General features: G+C 40.8%; 1 protein-coding gene across 1 annotated transcript in view; it reads right to left on the reverse strand.

Moving 5' to 3' along the window:
* BIRC6 (baculoviral IAP repeat containing 6) overlaps positions 1-22,119 on the reverse strand; it is a gene marked incomplete at its 5' end in the record, with an annotated part of 304,005 nt that overhangs the window by 167,451 nt on the left and 114,435 nt on the right. The window contains 13 exons of the mRNA XM_019548600.1: positions 27-154; positions 1,413-1,546; positions 2,765-2,875; positions 4,360-4,486; positions 6,344-6,498; positions 6,611-6,727; positions 7,335-7,488; positions 9,253-9,383; positions 10,664-10,819; positions 11,208-11,391; positions 15,065-15,280; positions 18,352-18,483; positions 19,047-19,174. Of these exons, the coding sequence (XP_019404145.1) occupies positions 27-154; positions 1,413-1,546; positions 2,765-2,875; positions 4,360-4,486; positions 6,344-6,498; positions 6,611-6,727; positions 7,335-7,488; positions 9,253-9,383; positions 10,664-10,819; positions 11,208-11,391; positions 15,065-15,280; positions 18,352-18,483; positions 19,047-19,174 (1,873 nt within the window). The remainder of the gene's footprint in view (positions 1-26; positions 155-1,412; positions 1,547-2,764; positions 2,876-4,359; positions 4,487-6,343; positions 6,499-6,610; positions 6,728-7,334; positions 7,489-9,252; positions 9,384-10,663; positions 10,820-11,207; positions 11,392-15,064; positions 15,281-18,351; positions 18,484-19,046; positions 19,175-22,119) is intronic.

The raw sequence follows: 22,119 nt of genomic DNA on the forward strand, positions 1-22,119 counted from the left end.
AAAAAAAAAAACAACTCAAAGATTACCTCTCTGTTGAAAGTATATGTATTAATTTTAATAAAAATTCACTGAACATCTGGGGACAAGTTGAAGAAAGGTGCACTTGCAATCGAGTGAGAAATTCTTGCATGGCTTGTGTAGCTGTTGGCCCAACCTGAAAAAAGAGGGATTTAGGAAGTCTGTATACTAAAACAATACTGTAGTTTAATTGATATTTACTATAAAATGCTCTCCAAGAATGTTAACCCATTATAAAACTTTATAGCTTGCCTTCCAGAATGTTATAATGCATTATGTAATAATTCATAGATTTTATAGACATTAGGGCTGGAAGGGGCCTTGGGAGATCATCGAGTCCAGCCCCCTGCCCAAAGGGCAGGAAGTCAGCTGGGGTCATAGGAAAGCCTGTTTATAATAATTTTATAATCAAAAATATAGTCAGAAATAAATGTATTGCTTGAAAAAAGATAAGACAAACAATGGGTTGCACTAGGGGTGCACAACCCCTGGGCCCATGGACCTCTCTACAGGTCCAGAGATTTGGCAGTGGGAGAGCAGTAGCACAGGTCCCCCACAACCAAATTTCTAGACCCCTGGGGACCCCCGGGTCCTGTGGGCTGAATCAGGTGCCAGATGCCTGGGCAGAGCCAGGCAGGGGCAGCACTCGACCCCTGGGGCCCAATTCTCATGTGTAGGGACAGGAGGGGGTGATGTCATCCCCTGGGACCCAATCCCAGAGGGAGGGGTAGGAAGGAGCAATGCCAGGCCCCTGTGGACTAATTCCAGCATGCAGAGGTGGTGCCAAGGCCTCTGGGACCAATCCTGGGATACAGGGGCAGGAGGGAGAAGCACCACGCCCCAGGGCTGGATCCAGCCTTTAGACTGGCCTTGCTCCACTCATCTGGCCAACGGGGCCAAAAGGCTGAGGATCACTAGGCTAAACTGTCAATAAGTCACCTATCTATTAACATTAAAATGATGAGTCATAGATAAATGCTCACAATCACACCTAATATCGGGTTGTCCAACTTTTTAGTGGCCAGGGGACACGCATCAGAAGGGGGTGCATACTGTGGGGGCCATGGCCCCTCTTCACTGGGCACCATGTGGGAAGCTTCCCTACCACTGGCACAGTGTGTGTGTGGGCGGATGTCCTTTGCATTGTGTCACAGGTCCCCCTGGTACTATAAACTGTGCTGAGCCCCACAAGGGAAGCAACAGCTAGGCGGAGCCCAGGTGCTCCAAATTAACCCTTGCAGGCTACATGTGGCTTATGAGCTACTTGTTGGACAGCCCTGTGCTAATATTAAACAAATGAAGGAGGCATAAGCCAAGCACAGAATTAATTACTATCTTAAGTATACAAAACCCCATAATGGCATCACCACTTTAATTGTAATTGGCAATATTACCTGTGGACTGTGTTGATTTGTTCCATGAGGACTTGTCCCTGAAAGAAATTTCACTAAAACATGAAGGAGGTTGGGATCTGACACCAACAGTTGGGCAGTACTTTCCTGAGCTCCCATGGCACTGCTATGTCCAGCTTAAAAAAAAGAACAAAGAAAAAAATTCCAACATTTGTAGTTAAAAAAAAAAAAAAAAAAAGATGAACACTAAATAATTAAAGAAATTTCCAATTTGTACATATTATGCATTACTCATTATATACAGTTATTCAAAAGAACAAGCTACTAAAAGCAACTTACCAATAACTGGAGTTCTACAATTATTTTCATACAAGTATATTTACACAGACTCCAAACACTTAAAGAAATGTTTCATCCTGCTCCCTTACTTACTGAATTTACCCAGAGAATGGTCGGAGGATATAAGAAAACCCACTTCAATTTTCTGGAGACAGGGATGTTGTTTTTCCTCAATTATTTATGTTTCTCAGCACAGTTTTTTTCTAGGATTAGTCACACTCATGAAACACAGCATTTTTGCCCATTGCACACTTGTCAGAAGTGACAAAAACACTTTTAAAGACTCATCAGGAGGAACAAAAGATTCAGTAAGTTTGAAGATAAATTGTTTTAAGGATTATAAGCAAAATCAGAATGCCTCATTTTGGTTCACTCTTTTGTTCCAAAATAAAGCTTAGTGAAAACGTATTACATTTAAATTAAATTTGAATTAAATTCCCTCAGTATTCACTTTGGTAGATGCAGTTTGGTGATAGAGTCCCTTGTGGACTGCATCCTCATAAGAAAGCATAAAAAAAATATGGGAATATGGGGTGGGTCATGCCACAACCCAGCAGCCAACCCACCACAGCCCAGTGGTTGGGAACCTCTGGCATAGGCGAGTCAAACTACATCTTCCTTTCTTATCAGTTATAATACATTTATTATCTACAACACCAAGCACTGTCAAGAGGGACTGAAGGGTGCAAATGATGAAACTTGGTGTGGCATTTTAATAATTAGAAGCAGAATCTGTTTTTCTCCTCGCTCAGCCATGTTAGCTGTGACGTTTTAACAATAATAAAGCCAAGAATGCTAAATAGAGTGAGATAGTAAAACTTCAAAGAGCTGGGTAAGGTGAAACAGTTTTCAGATATCCATTTATCAGATCACAACACCAAGTCATGCATTTGTCAGACAAATGCCACCATTCATAGTATTAATTTCAAGTAATTATCTCCTGAAAGATCTCTTACACCTGTTTCTTAAAGAAAAGCTCATCCCCCTCCCTTTTGTAATGCAGTTCTCAGGCAGCATAAAGGCAACAGCGGAAAAAAACCCCAAACAAAACTTACAGTTAAGCTGCATGTTCGTCATGAGAGTTAAGCTATGAAGCACAAGGCACCATGTCCGGAGTAAGGTATTAGGATACCATGCCAGGACTGACAGAAAACTAGTTACAGATGCTGGAAAGAAGAACACATTTGTTTTTTCAAAGTACTGACACTCAAAGTAATAATGAGTTATAAAAAAAACAGTACTTTAAGTTGATCATATTTCTTTTGCTGTTGCTCCAGTGAACTGAGTGATAAACTTTCACTAATATACCTCTACATAAATTAACATATGCAGAATGTTTCATGATACCAACATAAAATCTCTTATAAATAAAGGTGACTCATGAAAAACGTATCTACTTTTTTTAAATCCAAGGAATACCGTACAGAATTCTACAACTAACAGTTCAAAGAAAGGCATTTTCACTGTTGTAGTCCGAAACACATTAAACCATAACAGCAGAATACTGTGAGGTTTATTGGGGGGAGGGGAAATGGGAAGAGAAAGGTGGTATAGGTAAAAAGGTAAAATTGGTAAAACGGTACTTCAAGGCAAAGCATGCCTTTGTAGCAGGATGCTACAGAGCTGAGGCATCAAAATCTACCAGACCGTAGAACAGTTAAGTGTGGGACTATTTTTGCCCCCCAAAAAGATGCACCCAGGCAGTGCACGGCGCCCTGCTGAGCCGCGCTGCACCCACACAATGTGACAACTCCTGTGTGGGTGGCATGTGCGGGGGGGGGGCTCTGCCACAAGCCTCCAGAGGCCCTGATCCTCAGTGCTACAGCCAGTGACTGTGGGTTTTCTGTTTGTTTTTTTGTTTTTGCTTTAAGTGCTGGGAGGCTGAAGCCAGGCAGGGGATGGGGCCAGGAAGGGCAGCCATGGGGGCTTCTTCCATGGCTCCCCCCACCAGGGAGTGGTAGGCACAGCTAGAGGAGGTGTGGGAGAATCTGCAGCTGCCTGGCTGTGCCCGCCTCTCCCCAGGTGATCCAAATCTCCCCCAAATAGATTTGGGGGCTTCGAATTAGATTTGGACCTTTTAATGGGTCTCCCGATTCAATTCAGATGTTGAATCGGGCTGAATCTCCTGTAAATTGAATTGGCGACTGAAGCTTCGCACAGCCCTACTAGTTACCCCAACATAAAAGAGGGAGGGTGAATTTCCAGCATGCCAAGTGTTCTGCAGTAACACCCAGAATATATGTTCTTATCTGCTGGGTAGATCACAGCTAAACCATAGTAGCTTAGCTCTCAAAACTATTCTTATTTAACTGAAAGTAGTTGATCTGCCCATAGCCATTCATTATCTGCCTCTAGCTGGCAGATGAGACTAAGACAGCCCTTCACAAAACACAAGAGGAGACAAAACCTTAGCACATAAGCACATTAATTCTGAGGATTTATCTTGAGAATTCTTTCACCACTGACAGAATGATTTCAACTGATCTAAAATCCAAAACACTAATGGTTAAAAAAGGAATTAGGACTCTGACAGAGACTGTTTTTACCATCAGTTTCAGTATGAGTAAAGTTAAATCAATATCAAAGAAATCCCACAAGGAGCTGCCTGCATGCTCACGCTCCCACTGACTCCCAATCTAGAATGCTTTACCTTGATTCAGAGAAATTACAGGTATCTGGTTAGCATTATATAGGAAAATATCAGCGCCGTTATCTTTACTCCCAGAGGAACTAGAATTCAGGCTTAATGTGAGCCATAACTGTAGAAGGGATTCGAGCTGAAAAAGATAAATACCATATCAATTAAAATTGGCATGTACTTCAAAAATGTGTTGAAGTTTGAGAAAATGCTTATTTTAGTTTTAAAGAGCATCATTTATCTTATTTACATTTTCAACTGTTATTGCTTCAGTGGCAAGCATGCTCAAACAATCCTGCCTTCAAGACACTTTGAAACTTCCAACACAGTGTGCACATCAAATTAAAATTCAGTCAGCACAGTACAAAAATACTTTTGCTGTACTCTGGCAACAGCACTTTTTACATTAAGACTTAGTTTCGTCTTAAGTCTCTCTCAGAAAAAGACAGTTAAGCATGTAGCCTAAAAGCTCCTTAATCTTTTAAAATGTCTACAGCAGAGACTACTGTATGTAAGGTTTGTAGAACATCTGTATGAATACAGCTATTTATAAAATGATTAAAAAGCTATATCAGTGAAAAGTATTTTGGATGAAATGTGTAAAAGGATAGGGGAGCCACACAAAATGTATTTAGACACCACAACTATAGCCACAAACAGGCATTCATTTTGAGTGCTACAAATTTCTCTGAAATTCCAACTGGGAAACTTCACAGGCATTTCCCCAGCCAGGGGGATCTAGAGGGCTGCACCACAGGCAACTCCAGCCCTTAGCCTATTCACTGACAGCTTGTCCTCTCCCTTGCCTGGAGATGAAGCTGGGGGTAAAATGGGTAAAGCTGTCAACTGACAGCTTTAAAAACAGCAGCTGCCACAGGCAGCCCCAGGAGAATGTATCCAATCCCACCAATCAGTTGACTGGCAGAAGAGGAGGAATTGGCCGGGGGGTGGAGCATTCTCCCGTGGCATAAGGCCCCCCCCCCCCAGTTCTCTTTAGGGTAGAACATCTGCTGCTCTGTGCACCCCTCTGGGCTGACCTGAAGCAGTGAAAGTGGTGGCTGCAGTGGTAAGGCTCAGGGAGGCTTGCTTGATGCTATGAGAGAATGCCCCTGCCTTCCTCCACACTACTCTAGGTCAGCAGGGGAAGTGCAAAGGCAGGCATGGCTATTCTCCCATGTTGGGGATGGATTCAGAGAAAGTGTCCTTTGAAGGATTGTGTCCCTCTGCTCCCACCAATTGGCAGATCTGGGAATGGGGATGGTGAGGGAGGTGTAAATTTTAAAACAGGATCCTCCCACAGGGGTCCCTGAGCAGGCTATCAGAGAACCAGTGCTGCTCTACCCTTCCTCCCTCTCAGAGGGAGCAAGTCCAGAGCACTGTGCGATACTGGGTATCTTCAACACCAAAAAAAAAAAAAAGTGTACAGCCATTCAAGTTATGCTGGGAAGAGGGAGATATCTGATCCAATTTTCTTGTCAAAGAGCCAAATCTCTTCCAAAAAAGCCTCAAAAGGCAATAGCTCTATGTTGGGAGAAAGACTTTTCTTCTAGTACAAATGTAAATACCTGGTCATGGCCTAGGTGTACAAACTGACACACAGACACACATACACTATTTACTTTATCTATTAGCATACACATGCTAGAATACAAGCAAATTAATAGGCACCTTCCTTTCTAAAGCAATGCCCTTACTTAAGTTAATTTTATCTTTCTGCGACAGTCATCACTGTTTTAATTACTGCCTCCTTCAGTGACAGACCCAATTGTGCTTTCAATCATGAAAGCAGAAAATAATTTCAATGTAAATAAAACGCATGAAAAAAAGATTTTAAAATGTCTAATGCATCTGCAAAGGTCCACGACAGCTTCAGAAACAAACTGCGTAACCACAGAAATCTTCTTTTAGCAGTAAAAATATAGGCAAATGTATACTTGTTTTAACTTCAAAAATAAGTACTGTATTATCTAGCTGCTGAAAGTTCACCATTCTGTACCTGCACATGATGGACTTGTAGCATGGAAAAAAGTTTGTTGAAGCACGCACTCAGCATCGGTATGGAGGACAACTGTACAATCAGCTGATTGTTCTGGTTAGCAGCATGTAATCCCCTTAGCAATGAATCATCTGTTCCACTGGGAGACTGAGTTACTTAAAAGGAAAAAAAAAAAGGGTCTCTCTTACTTTACTATGAAGCATACACAGAGGGGCAAAGTAGCATGGCCACCCAGTAAATAAAGACGTTTTAGCAATATATAGTTACATGTAGGAGATGTATTTGTTAATGCTTGCAAAATGGAATCTGCTTCTAGAGTAGACATCATTTTCAACATCAGCTCTGCTTGCTGTTCAAGTCCAACTTCTAGACGGGCATCTAAAGCTATGGAAAACACCATAAAAGGCAACATTTGAATTCTATCAAACACTTAGATTTCAAGTTCACACAAACATATAGCTCCATCTGTTATAGGAATACAAGTTACAACAAAAACTGAAAACTTCTTGTTTCTGATTATAATTGGTGGGATTTATTTGTGGCAGTGGTTCTCAATCTTTTGAGCTTGAAACACCTCTTGGTAGACATGAGGTACCCCTTCGAAAATACCAGTTCTTAATTTTCATTCTATTTTTAACTACAGAAAAATAGGAAAGCAATTCTTCTGTTGCAAAGAACTCAGACCACAGCAAGTCAGAATGTTTTTCAACCCTGAATTCTTATTTGAAAACTCTGGTTTTATCTTGTCAATCATGTTTGCACACCTAGCAATGCTAACATTGTGTGGTACCCCATGGCACACTTGTCAAGATCTCAAAGTACCACAGTACACTGGTTGAGAATCACTGATGTATGGGGCATACTCACAACTGCACCCCGAAGAAAATCATTTTTGTTCAAATCCATTCCTGCTATCATTCACTATTACTTGAACAAACTCCTCCGAGGGAGGGGAGTAACACAACAGAACTTCAAAAAACCTACTGCTTACCTTGAGAGATTGATACGCTTACGGTCTGTGACCCATTCTTCTCTGTGGTTACTGGTGGTTTTGCAACAGGTATTCCAACACCGCCAATATAAGGGTTGTAGTTGTAGGTACCATAGTCAGCACCCCAGTAGTCATACCATGTGCTGCTTATAGGCTTTACCAAATGAGAGAATAAAATTAATAATTTTCAGACTGTACAAATAGAAAGTATCAAAGTTCTCTCAAGTAGTTTACTTTTTAAAAAAATTTGTACCAGCACACAAGAAACAAATAGTAGGGCTCTCTAACACAAACTAGAAAGCTGCAAAAGATTCAGGCAAATATTTTTAAAAAATGGTGAAGCCAATAAGAACTACTGGATACATAGCACTTGGTGGGGAGAGGAGAGCGTCAGGGCACTTGTTTAGGTGCCTATATAAAAATTCAGAAACTTAACTTCAGACATCCATCTTTAAAAACCTTGGCATCAAGTTTTAGCTTTAAGCAGTAAAATTCATTTGATCTACATAGACCCACACACTATACTATCACTTCAAAATCAGATACACAATATTACACAAGATATTTTAATATATGATTTTTTAAACATAAGGGAAAGTTGTCGTTAATTTATTTGTAGTAAAGTAGTACCCTGAAGCCTCAACTGAAGTTGCATGTTTGCGTGTGGGGAGGCATTTCACTGCTAGTATCAGTTTAGACAATCTCTGTCCCAATAATTTATTAAACAATAAGCAGCAAGAGGAATGAGGATGAGGGAAACAGTAATAAAAACATACATTAATGTGACTTGTATGTGTACAGCATTTATATAGTGAGAATCTATCACCAGTTGAAAATTTATTGTAAACAGCATAACAGAAATGGGTCTTGAGGATGAATCTGAACAATAGGATAGCAGTTTACAGATCAGTTTTGGAAGGGCATCCTATACATAAGGCCATCTGAAAGTATAAGTATGCCTGTGAAAAGGGGACATATGGGTGAAAAAGGCTGGCAACATTAGCAGAATGAAGGGAAACAGGCCACATACATCATCAGTCAAGTAAAGAGTGGTCTGTTTGTGTGGGGAGGTGGGGAAGTTGTAATAGCACCTAAGTGTTTGGAAAGAAAAGTGATGAAGGTGTAGAATTCAAATAGAATGAGAGCTTAAACTGAGTACTGGGAACACTGGGTAAGATAACAGGCTACTAATTCGGCACTGTGGCCTGAGGAAAAATATTACAAATGCTATGGAGGCAGTACCAACAATATTAAAAAAAATAAACAAACTTCATTATAATTGTAATAATTAAATACATTACATTTATACACCATCTAAAAACTGCTTCAATTCATCCAGTTTAATCACAGTTAGCTTCCCCTCATTGTCAAATGCTGAAATAAGGTATCAAAATATTTTAACATTTTTTCCCTATTCAGTAGACAAAAAGGCCAACACTGTAACTGATGTAAAGATATTGTGTAGGCAGGTCCAGACTTATAGCTACTGCTAAAAAAGTGCTGTTAGCTACTGTAAATACATCTTCTAAATTTCCTGCTTGTGTGTGAATAAGGCTATAGATAAATCAAGGGAAGCAAATGAAACTTTAATGCTGCAGTCTAGTTAAATTTTTAAAAATATGCTTCCATCATATTCACCATTCATTTAAAATAGATAGTCATTTAGTCAGTAAGTATTTTATTGTCTTAAACTATATATGTAAATAATTTATAATCTTAAATATGAATGTGTATGATATGAACAAATTATATGTTCACACACTTGCCCATTAGTCTGGATGAGGACTTTAACATACAGCATGATTCTTTTCAGTATGCAACTAGTGCAGGTCTAGTGATGTTACATATTACTAGAAAGAAGTAGGGTTATATTATTTTGCAAGTATGTGTTATTTCAAAAAACTCATGCGTGCCATACCTTGAAGACTTTGGTTGCATAATCTTTCTCCAAATCCATATCTAAAGGATCTATGTCATTTTCCATCAGGTCTTGCAGCATATCAAGGTCAATATCTTTATCTTTCTCCAAAGACGACAGAGGTGGAGCACCTTTGGATGATTAAAATAGCCTTAATATTGTGACATACGTAATGTAAAATTTGGCTAAACTGCACTTACCAGGCAATTTTAAGGCTACTCATGTATTTTCTAATGGCAAATCATGGCCAAGTGAGATCACAATTTAATTCTTTAAAGATCAAAAAAAATTTACTATTTTTAAATAATCTGAAAAACAGTTACCAATGCTGCCCATGTCTTAGCAATATTTTTAATGCAAATTAACTGTCCTTTTATGGTTACCAAAATGCCTGTACCAATTTTTTTTTTAAACTGAAAATCATAAATAACTCATGGAATAATATTTTTAACTGTTTAGTCCAAAATTTTCTTTTAAATTACAAGACAATTACTGAATTTTAAGAAAGATTTGGAACAAGGCAGCAAGTAAAAGAATGTTAACATGAAACAATTTTAATATATGCAAGTCCAGAATGAAAAACATTTGCTTTTATGAGATGCCAATGACGAAACCTGATTGTTCAGCCACAACCCTTATTTTTACATGGGTTTAGGTTAAAGGCAATTTACAAAAACAAAAAATCTCTCCAAATAAAAAAATTAACCCTTTACAAGAATTGAAGTGGTTGGAAAGTCAAGCTTTGCTAGCTGGAGCAGGGTAGGTGCAGCTTTGGAGCTCCCTTTGCCCACAGGTCAGCTGTGGATAACTATAGTGAAGGAGGGAAGGAGCTGAGGGTGAATATGCTACTGGGCTTGGAGGGAAAAGGGGGAGTACCGAGAGCAGGGGGAGATTTTTTATTTGAAAAGCAGAGCCTGGAGGTGTGCTGCCAGTCAGGCTCCATGTGGCAGAATCACCATGACTGCAGCCCCAGGAGGCTCCTAGGACTCCAGGTAAGGCTGCTGGGGCCAACACAGTGCTGTCCCCAGCCTTCTCTCCCCCATCTGGGGCAACCTGCTGTGTGCCAAAGCAGGTGTAGCACAGGCATTCCCTGGAAACAAGTAGCTGCTAGTTGCCCCAGGGAACCAAACGTCCACGCACATCTGGATGCTCCCTAAAAGTTTTAAGGCTTTCTCTTGTTAAATGAAACCTGCAGGACAACATATATACCCAGACTTGAAAGGAATGAGCTGCAAGACGTTAGCATACAATTATCTAAAGTACGGAGTTACTGTGCACTACATAAGGGAAAGCTTTAATGAATTTAGACTTATTCATAGTAATTCTAGATGACAGAAATCAATAATTTAGAAATGTTAACAGACCAAATATAAATTAAGAGTTTCTAAATTATTTTCATATCAGCGTTTACCTGTTATGTCAGGTGTCAAAGGCTCATCTATTGTTTCCACTAACTGTACTGTTGACTGTTGAAGAGAATCATCAGAATCTCCAGCTGAAGCTCCTGCATCTTCTCCCATGGCTCCTTCTTCCATTGCTTCTGCTGCTATTGGTGCCAATAGCTCTCCTATTGAAATCAAGCAGACAGCTTCTTTACCAGATCAGCTTGTATTTTGCCCATATTAATTAAAGTCTGACTATATGATCAAAATATCCCACTGCTTATTCATGTTACCTTGGGGCCTGATTTGCAGATCAACTTTTAGTATTGTTTGAAAACTACTGTCCCATTGAATGTTTGAGATGTACAAAATCACTACTAGTGTTGGTAAATTAAGGCCAAAATATTTTAAGTTAAACAATAAAAAACGTAATGTTAATACTAACATGGTTGTTTCTTTGCAAATTCTATTATCAAGAGTAATCATATTAGCATATAGAACTGTTTTTGTATTAAAAGAAACCAATACTTAAAAGGATTCCAGTTTCATATACACTGTAAAAATGCAAGTTACCTGCTAGAATATCCTGTAGCATACATGTCAGAGAATACTGAGCCCATGCTCCTCCCCAAGAGATATCGCCTCTGTTGAAGTCAGTCCCAACCAAAAGCAGTAACAGTCTTTCCAGCTGCGTTTCATTTACAATCTCACACAAATGAATTGTTGGCCTTGTAGCATTAGCAATTCTAGCAAGAACCTATATGAGTTCAAAAATACAATTAAGCTCAATTAAAAAAACAAAACACACACACACACACACACACACACACACACACACACACAAAAAGAAAAAAATCCCATCTTCTACAACTATACACATATATTATACTACCTAAAGTTTTAGGATATTTATGCACACTTACAAAAGTTTGGTATCATACCAATAAGCGTCTTGTTCTCAAATAATTTTTCTAAAATGAAAGTGGCAAATTTGTATCATTTTGTCATTTGTCTTTCCACTTTATTGTTTGAGGTATCAGTTTGGTTCGTCCTCCACTTTCTCTCAGTCTCCAACACACAGTAAAAGTATTATGCTCTGGTTCTACTCCCACTTTTCCAACTGTGTGGGTGAATTTACCAATTTATAAAAGAATAGGGCTTACACAGAAATACAGGACCTGTGAATCCCTCCAATTCCATAGAAAAGGCCTGGTAAATGTGTGTGCCTGCGTAAATGTGCATGTGTAGTTTCTCCCTCCCTGAAGTTGCAAGGAAACACTAAGTTTTCACTGGTAGACTTACTTAATAGATTTTTTGTTTTTTAACCTTTTTTTAAAATAATTGTTTAGGTGGACTAGTAAAGGCAGCACAAAACTTCCTGGTTGCCATAGACAGGAAGACTAGGTTCATCTCAAAGGTAACTCAGTAATAACATTTCTTATTTTGGATCTAGTCTTACCCTCCCATTTGAGATATATGGGATGATGCAAGAAGCTACTTAAAAAAACAAAGCTAAGAAGTGATTAATGAAGAAAGTTCTCCCTAGTTTATAATCAGCAATATTAAACTATCTAATTTAGAATCCAGGGAGAATATTTTTGCCAAGGGATATTTCTGCAGAGGAGCAAACTGCTTTAATCAGCATGCAACAGTCCTCTAATCAGAGGACCACATATGAGTTTATGGACTTGTGGTAGATGCCACATTGGAGTGAGAATGGATTGCTCTTTGACCTACTGGAGATCAGAATACAACTACATTGCTGCTACACCACTTTACGCACTTAGTGATAGAGTGATTTGGCAAATTTCACACTCAAGTAGATCATCCAGAAGAATCTTAACATCAGCTTTCACTCTCGTGTCCTTATCTAGTTCTGCTCCAGCAAAAGGAATCTCTCACAGCATTTACAGACAACATTTGGTTGCTACAGCACTCAACTGGGTTCAAGCAATGGCATAGCGAAGGAGAGGGTGACAGAGGCAACTGCCCTGAGGGCTGCCCCGCTGTCCGCCCCAAGGTGCACACGCAGTCATTGCTAGCACAGAGCTGAGGCTGGAGCTGTGGAGCCCGGTGCAGCTGTTTGCAGCCTGCCCACTGCTTGCTTGCTGCAGCTGCCCAGAGCCCAGGCTGGCTACAAACAGCTGTGCCAGGCTCATCACCACTGTGCCGGGAGTGGGGGAGAGACCAGGGTTGCGCTGCCTCAGGCCCCTCCCCCACTGCCTGCTCCAAGGTGCACCTGCACACACTGATGCTGAGGTGATGCTTGAGCCGGGCACAGCTGTTTGGAGCCTCCTGGCTGCAGTTGGCCTGGGCTCTGGGGAGCTGCTGCCAGCCGGGATCCCGGGCTGCTTCCAGCAGGCAGCTGGGACGCTGCAAGCCCTGCTGAGAGCAGCCCGGGCTCTATTGCTAGCAGCAGCTCCCCAGAGCCAGGGCTGGCCTTGTGTGCCAAGCAAGATGGCCTTGTGTGCCACGTTCAGCATGCATGCTAGGGGTTGCTGAAACCCTGCTACAGGAGTTGCCAAAAATTCTTCAAAAACCCTTAAAAAAGGTGGGTTTTCCCCTGTCTAAGAGGTCTAATTAAAAAGACACGATCCTCAACAAGAATTACCACTTCCTTAGCCAAGGGTGCCTCTAATGCATCAATTTAAAGACATTTGACAGAAAGCCAAATCCTTGAGCTTTGTAAGCTTAGAACTTGCTGATAATTTTCTTTGTCAGACATCTCCCATTTCTTTTTAGTAGTTTCTCTGAAGGAAAAGGCAAACTGTTCTTCTTTTGGATGGGAAGTCAAGCCCTCATCTTTAACCTGCTCAGTTTGTCCAAATGAAGCATTTTAGGGCTACTACATTGTTTCCTCAATGTTCAAGTTATAATCCGAAGCCACAAATGCAGAGCTACAAGCTCTCTGAAACTAGTTTAAGATTTGGAAGTCTGGGACCATTAAAGAGGAACTGGGATCCTTCAACCCACCACTTTTTTTGAAGTTTCCCTTTGCGTCTCAAACTGGGAGGGTATGGGATACCTACGAGCCCCTTATTCATGTCCAGGAAGCAAGCTGGAGAAGAGATTCAGGTGAACATTGCTAAAAACAGCCCAGGAGCTTCCTCTTAAAAATGAGGAAGAGAAAGACAAATGACCAAACTCTGCTAAATGATACTTAACTTAAAAAATCCACTCCAGGGTCTTGACTTACTTATGAAAAGTACACATTTAAAGACAACATACTAGTTTGCTGAACCTCAAGACCAAAAAAATCTGATTCACTCTAGCAGAGGTACCAAAAGGACTCTGGCCTGGTATCAGGAAAGACTGGACTGGGGTGGGGGTGGAAGACGTAACAAGCTTTCTTGACTAAATCCAGCACCCTTCCAGAGTGAGTGGATCCCATGGGCATGAAACAAATTTGCCACAGAGCTTCCCCTTTGTGGTTCCTGAAAACCTTTCTAGATCTTCCTCTACCTTCATGGAGGACACAAGAACAAAGAATAGGCCCTTGTTAAGCAATTCCTTTGAGGGAACAAAAAAACCCAAACCAAACAAAAAGTGAGATATTTCAGTTTTCCAAAGATAGGGAGAACAGAAACTTTCTCCTACTCTAAAGGTCAGTTTTAAAGGCTAGGAAGACAAGGAGAAAGCAGAGGCAATTCTCTTTGCCCATCTGCTAGCAGAGAACCTATTAACAGTAAGAAAAGCCAAGCCAAGCCCTGCTCAAAACCAAAGTGAATCTGGCACTAGCAAGAAGAGAGAAGTCCAAGTGTTTTCAGGTGTCAGATGGGATCTAAAACATAAATAACCTTAAATTAATTCCAGTATGCAATCCTGAAAAGCTCTAGAAAGCCTCATAACAATAGTGAAACCAGATTTATGTACCAAAACCACAGTATTGCTGAAACATGTAAATAAATACTGCATTTTAGTTTTAAATAATTAAAAAAACCCACTGAATGCAGACAGTGTGAAACTGAAATAATATGCCTAACTGGAGCTAAAAAGTAAGGCATCTGAAACCTTAAAAACCTCTGGATTAATTTTTATCTGAAGAAAGTACAAAGACCCCTAAAAACAGTTTTAAGTCAAACAGTACTCAATGTATTCTGTAACTAAATTTTTTACTTCCTTACTGCATTGAATGAATTCTAAAATACATTTATGTAAAAGTTTCTTTAAAAATGGTAATTGAAATAGAAGCATACTACGAAATATCCTATTATAAGACTTCTGCAATAGTCTTATACTTTCACATTTGGATTACTGTAAAATTCCATGCAACTATTTTCTTTACAATCAAATAAATTAAATGAAGTAGCCAATGAAAAGGTATCTGCCTACCATTTTCAAAAGTCGCATGTTAAAATATAGCTCCTTAAACCAGTTTTTTACATGGAAAAAATAGCATTTTACCAAATCGACTACCTATTCATGTTTACCTTACAAACAAACAGCAGTAAATCTGCATGGCAAGTAAAATCCATTGACAAAAGGAAAAGGGCCAGCTTCTGCACCACTGAGATACAGCGTTCATGTGCCAGTGTAAATGGAAGTGGTTCAATTTCTGGAGTTTCCTTTGTTGTTGATACTTCTGTGTCCAACGTAGAACGAGGCCATTCTGCAGTTCGCCGTAACCGTATTAAGTCCTTGAAGTGCTGCATAAAGTACAAAATGTTAACAGATGTTAAATATTCAAAACTAAAACGTCATACTTCTGCCAATATGAGCATGTACAGAATTGGGAAAATTTAACAGTAGTTAGTTGTAGAAACTTGAACAGTAATGGAAAAATCCCACAATTGAAAAGTCTAGAATGAAACAAAGTTCTACTGGCAAGAATTTAAGTTGCTCTCCAGTGCCGAAGCCACAAGCAAGTTATGCCATGCATCCCAAAACAGAAGCAACAGAACCTTTAGCTACACCAGAGCTTTTATAATAAGTTAACACCCCACATTTTAGAAAATTGTTGCTACTTCTCTTAGTACACTTGTACATGTCCGCATAATTACCATGCATCCAGTTATATAACTACTTGGAAAGATGAAAATTGTAACTGGAATATAGTTTACCAAGACTATTGACTATTGTTCTTCCATAGCAGCTAAGTGACTAGAACTGCAGAGACTTACAGCTCCGTACTGGAAGGGCTAACCATGGGCACTGCAACTTGATCAACTTGGAAATGGTAGCAAACAAAAAAGACTCAGATTCAAATCATTCTGAAAGCTACCATATATAATAAGTAACCCACCATATCATACTACAAAACTGTATGTCAAGGTTTAACCCATTGGAGAACTGTCCTTCCAACCGTTTTGTTTTTGCTCTTTTGCAAATATTAGATGACTTCCTAAAAGCACATAAACACTTTAAAACAAGGAATATATAAATGTATCTGACTTTTTCAGTCATATCTCTGAACAGACTAAAACCAGGAAAACCCTACATGCTGTACCACAGCATATTTAATTTTTAAAGCTATGATTTCGAACACTAATGAACTGCAAGATATCCGTGTTGAGGCTTATTACTGTTTCAGGACAAAAATCTTGTTTGTCCTGTAATTACCACTTAGCTCATGTTGTAGCTGTATTATTTACAAACCAAACTGAGGACATGATATTGATGGAGTGTAGGGAAATCATTATTTACTGCGAGAGCCCTTTGAGTATTTGTTTTAAAAGTGCAGTGTTTGAAATTACTCACAAGTGTGGGACATGGAAAGTTGTCACTGGTGACATCAGTTACCAGGTGAAGTGGTCAAAGCTGCACAAGATACTATTTGGGTTTTCAGTTGTAGCCATGTTGGTCTAAGGACAAAAGCAGGCAAGGTTCTTTGAGCAGATGTGATATCTTTTATTAGACTGAGTAGTTGGAAAAAAGTTCTTAGCAAGCTTTCTAAGGATGCCCGAAACCTTGCTAAAAACTTCCCCCCCACCCCAATTACTCAGTTGGTCTAATAAAAGATATCACATCTACTCAAAGAACCTTGCCTACAAGATGCTATTTGTCACATACACACCATGTACAAGTACATAACAATACAGAAACTATATGTTAAAGTGGAAAGTCAACTACCATGTTACTTTTTACATAAACATGACTGCTGTGAAAATGAACTCTACACAGCTTTACTCACAGCATAGATCGGGTTATGTAGATGTTTGAAGCTGGCACTATCTTTTTTCTCTGTTGTATTAGAGAAAAAGAGATATAGCAGGAAGGAGCAGCTCATTAAGATGACGACTTAGTGAACAAGGTAGGTCTTGTTAAAATTTGCTGATTTAAAAAAAACCCCAACTTATTTCTTCCCACAATATCTATACAAGCCCTCTCTCTCAAAACTGTGTCTAGGCACATCAGTCTATAATCTCTTTCAGCTGTCCTAAAAAGGCAACAACATTTCTAAAGCCACCAAGTATAAATTTAAAGTCATATTTAACTCCGGTAGTCATAAAATAAATTTATTTCATTTTGTGGTCAATGGAATGCTTATAGTGCTCTCAGTTTCCTTTAGTAAACAAGGCACTGAAGTTTGCAAGGATACTACTCTGATATAATGCCTACATTTGTTTCCACTTTCAGCAGCTATGTTTTATATGAGGAAACCATAACCCCTGGAAAGCCAATAAGTTCAAGTGAGAGAAACTACCATATTTACTCAAATCCAAGACGAGGTTTTTTCCACCCAATCAACATGGAGGGAGAAGAGGAAAACAAAACAAAACAATTCTTTATCCTGGATTCAAGTACCAGCCTGGCACAGGTAGCAGCTCACCTGTGGCACTAACCCTAGGCTTGGGGCCAAAGCCAGAGCTGAGCTCCCACCTGCCCCAGCCAGAATGGTTCATTTGGAGGGGAAAGGAGTTCATGGCCAAGGGAAGCACAGAAAAACCTGCAGCCTGCTCCCCACTCCCTGTCCCTGTGCTTGCCCCTTATACCCTGTCACCAACCTGCCCCCTCCTCCCTGGACAGGATGGGCTAGGGCTGGGGAACTGCTGCTGCTGCCACTAACTGCCCCAGATAAGCAGAAATGCAGCAGAAGGTAAAAAGGTAGGGGAGGGGAGCAAGGGGCAGGGTTCTGATCCCTTGCCCCCTGCTGTTGCTTTCCCTGTCACAACAGTAGGGGAACAAATTTAAAAACAACCTTCCACTAATTAGGTTCCACACAAGGAAAATTATAACAAGTATGTAATTTTCTATGTATACAGAAACTAATTACTGGGGGGGGCAGGGGGCTGGGTTACCTTAAATTCAAAGTAATCTTAGATTGAGGTAAATACAGTATTTTCAAAATAGTAAAATTTTTGCTTTGGAAAGTGGCATGCTTAAGTTTTGCATACTCACGCATGAGAACGTCTTTTAAAAAAAAGTCACATGCATAAGTTAACCATATAAAATATAAGTCATGTTTCTATAGGTAAATGCTGTCAGATGCTTAATGTGATTTAAAAATTAGTCTGATACTAGAAAAGCTGCTAGGTTACTGGCGATTTTGGCTTTGTTCAGCCAACAAGGTGCCCGTAGCAGAACCAGAATATTTTTCCAAAATCCCACATTTCCAAATGGCCACTCAATTCAGCAAACAGAACAGCCTTGATAAGAACCAGAATGAAAACACCTTTTTTTAAAAGAATAAAGTCAATGCAGGACAAAAATTAGTTTGCAGGAACAGGTCTTTATGCACTAAAAACAACAAGTGAATTACCGTTTCAGAGCATCATACCTTTGAAGTAGCCTGTTTTAGTTTTGCCTGTTCTACTAAAAGTTTGTATGATGATCCTTTGTTGCTTTGTATTTTCTCTTTTTCCATCTGTTCCACCAAAGCCTTCTGTTTTGCTTTTAATAAGTTAAGTTGCTAAAAGAAAATGTTAATAGGAGAAAATGAAAATTTAGCAATAAGATGTGAAAAGGATCAGTATTTTTATATGATTATAAACTTCTGCTGAAATTGCCATCTATAGTTAGCTTTTGTACAAACACACCTTCCTGGGCTACCAGCAGGATCACAGCAGATAATTTCAAGAATAAGTATATTAAAAGCAGAACTAGATGCATGTCCAGGGTCATAAAATATGAATAGCTACTTTAAAGAATGAGAAACATTACATTTGAAAAATCATGTTTAAATTACAGGTGGTCACCACTCAAGTTTATGTAGATTCATCAAGAATGAAAAATAAGTTTTACTATAAAATACAGGCGACTGCATAGTACAGCAACATACTCCACAGGATTAGAATTATTCCAGCACATCCCATGCCACATAGCTTGTGATGTGTCAAGAGATAGGCAGCTTTTAGCTACAGAACAGACTTATGCCAAAGCAAGGTAAATAAGCTCCATGACCAAAGCTGGGATTTTATGAAACAAGACACAAGTACTTTAGGTGATGAGTGCTAGTACCATGCTGAAAGTTACCTGTTTATGATGAACAAGCTGCTTTCTGATCTTTCTGGAGTACAATCTATCTAGGCTACTGTTGCCCTTGGTAGACCTGTTCAGATTCTGGGTGTGTAGGCTATTATTAATAAAACTCCACTGATTGCCTAGAAGAGAGACAAACATATCAATAACTGAGATTTCTCATAGACTAGGGATAGAAATTAAGCATAAAGCAGTATAAGTAATTGGAAAGCAGCTTAAACCTGTAACAGAACAGAAGTTCAGTGCACACACTCTGGTTTCAAAATGGCAGAAACCAGTTTTAGATCAATCTGGATGGATGCAGTAGGAGACTTAACTGATTTAGGTTAAGCTGGCCTATCAAATTTCTCTCCCAGATCCCCTCCTGACTGAAGTTACCTTGCAGTCCCCCCAGCATCCCAAGATGCTTTGCACCTACCTGCAACTCCCCCCATCACCCCAAATGGTGGCCTGCTAGAACATGGTTTAAGTGCTGCTGGTTGAGCCCAGTGCCTAGCTGACCCTGCCCCTGGGCTGTCACAGAGCTCAGGCAGCAAAGCCTCTCACTGATGGGCAGTGGAGGGGAGGTGGAGAAACAGGAAATAGAGTCCCTTGCCCCAGCCCAGGCCGCCAAGTCCTGTTCTGCCCTGCTGCAGGGAGTCGTGAGGAATCCCCCCTCTCCTGCCGGGCCAGAGAGCTGCTTGGCTCAGGTTATTGCAAGAAGTGGGAGTGGGGAGCAGACTCCTAATAGGTGCCTCCCCATCAGGAGTTCCACCCTTCCCAGTCCAGGACATTCCTATCCAGGGAAGCCGAGGAGAATCTCCCTTTCCCTTGTTCTGCAGACATTGCCTCTGAGCCAAGCAGCCCACCAGCCATGTAGGAGGATAGTGAGAAGGGAGGGGAAACCCCCTCTGCTTCCAGGGAGGAAGCTTCCCACCCCCTTCCCCAGGCAGGGGTTCCCCCAAGCCACCATGCCCAGTGGTGTGGGCAGGCACTCAGTCCAGACAACTGTTCCCTACCCCCACCTGTTTGGGTGGGTCTAAGCCACAGCCTGGTCCAGCTGCACAAGGGAGGGGGAGAGGGAAGAATCCCCACATGGCAATGGAGGGCCCCAGGCCAGGGAAACCCTCCCGTCCAAGATGGGGGCTCCCCCCACATGGGCTGGCACGTGGATGGGAGCTCTTTAACTCCCTGCAGTGGGGACAGCAGAGGTTGGGGGCATGTGCTTGGCAGCCAAGTTAGGGAAGGCCCCCCACTTCGCTGGGCTCAGCAATAGCCAGTGGGCTTGAAGGTCTGCTCTAGTGCCTTCTGGCTTGGGCCACTGCAGGCACCTGGCTGCCTCTCTCAACTGAAGAGTGAACATCAGTTCAGTTTATCAGGCCAATCTACACAGCAAGAAACCCACAAAGATTGAATTGATTTCACCTTGCACTTTTTGACGGGCTGTATTTAGCTGAAGAGTGCACCAGAACCAGTTTGCATTTACTAGTTTCAATTTTTGAAGAACAAAGACTTACGCAAGATTACTATCCTCATACAAGTTAACACCACATCACTTATTTTCCCCTCTCGATGAATGGCAGGTATTCAAAAGAAACCCATAACTAAGCTAGAAAATGCATTACTAGACATACCATATTGTTCCAATAATAAACGCACTCAATTTATATGCAAGGTCAGCTTATAACAATCCTGACAGTTAAACTTGGAATATTTTTGTGCATGAAATAAAGTCATTTTAAATGCTTAGTTGAGCCTCCTGTGGGATTTTGTAAGATAAATAAAAATTCAATGGCTCTGCATATATTTATTGATTTCTATTCAGAGAAAAGGCTGTATTTCCTAACACTGAACCTGAAAATGCAGGGTCAGCTTGCATTTGGAACAAATAAGTTACCTTTCCTTTACACATTAATTAATAATGTAGGCTCTGTCCTAGGGCCTATACTGTTTAACATCTTCATCAATGATGTGAACATTGGTGTCAGAAGCGGACTGGCCAAGTTGGCTGACGACAACCAACTCTGGGGACAGGAGGGTGATCCAGGCAGATCTGGACAGGCTCATGAAATGGGTGGATGAGAACCTGATGGTGTACAACACTGAAAAATGCAAGGTTCTCCGCCTTGGAAAGAAAAACCTGCACCGTGCTTATAGGCTTGGTAGTGCTGGTTAGCACTACAGATGAAAGGGACCTGGGGGCCATGGCTGACCACAAGATGAACACGAGCCTCCAGTGCGATGCTGCGGCTAGTAAAGAGAGCAAAACGCTGGCTTGCATCCACAGATGCTTCTCAAGCAGATCCCAGGACGTCATTCTCTCGCTGTACTTGGCCTTGGTGAGGCCGCAGCTGGAGTACTGTGTCCAGTTTTGGGCTCCACAATTCATAAAGGATGTGGAGAAGCTTGAGAGGGTGCAGAGGAGTCACACGCATGATCAGAGGTCAGGAAAACAGACCTTATGATGAGAGGCTGAGAGCAATGGGGCTATTCAGCCTGGAAAAGTGCAGGCTCAGGGGTGATCTGGTGGCCACCTGTAAGTTTATCAGGGGTGCTCATCAGGATCTGAGGGAACAACTGTTCACCAGAGCCCCCGAAGGGATGACAAAACGGAACGGTCACAAACTCCACTGTAACCAATTCAGGCTGGACATAAGAAAGCACTTCTTCACTGTCTGAGCCCCCAAGGTCTGGAATAGACTGCCGCTGGAGGCGGTTCAAGCACCCACTTTGAACGCCTTCAAGACACATTTGGATGCTTATCTCGCTGGGATCCTATTATCCCTGCTGACTTCCTGCCCCTGGGACAGGGGGCTGGACTCGGATGATCATCTGGGGTCCCTTCCAGCCCAAATGTCTATGAAATAATATGCCCAGTCAAGCCCACATCAAATCATAATGTTGCTAACTTGCAATTATACACAGTCTCTTAATACTGGGGTTTTCTTCAGTTCCCTGTTCTTCAATGAATATATCAACGTGAAGAACATAGCACTTAAAATAAATGAGGAAAAGAATTTTAAAACAAATTACCTGTAATGTCAACACGTGAAAAGCAAATAAGCAGTAAACAGGACTTAAAAATAGA

This window comes from Crocodylus porosus, unplaced genomic scaffold (genome assembly GCF_001723895.1).
Source record: "Crocodylus porosus isolate Cpor-Errol unplaced genomic scaffold, CroPor_comp1, whole genome shotgun sequence".
NCBI lineage: Eukaryota > Metazoa > Chordata > Crocodylia > Crocodylidae > Crocodylus > Crocodylus porosus.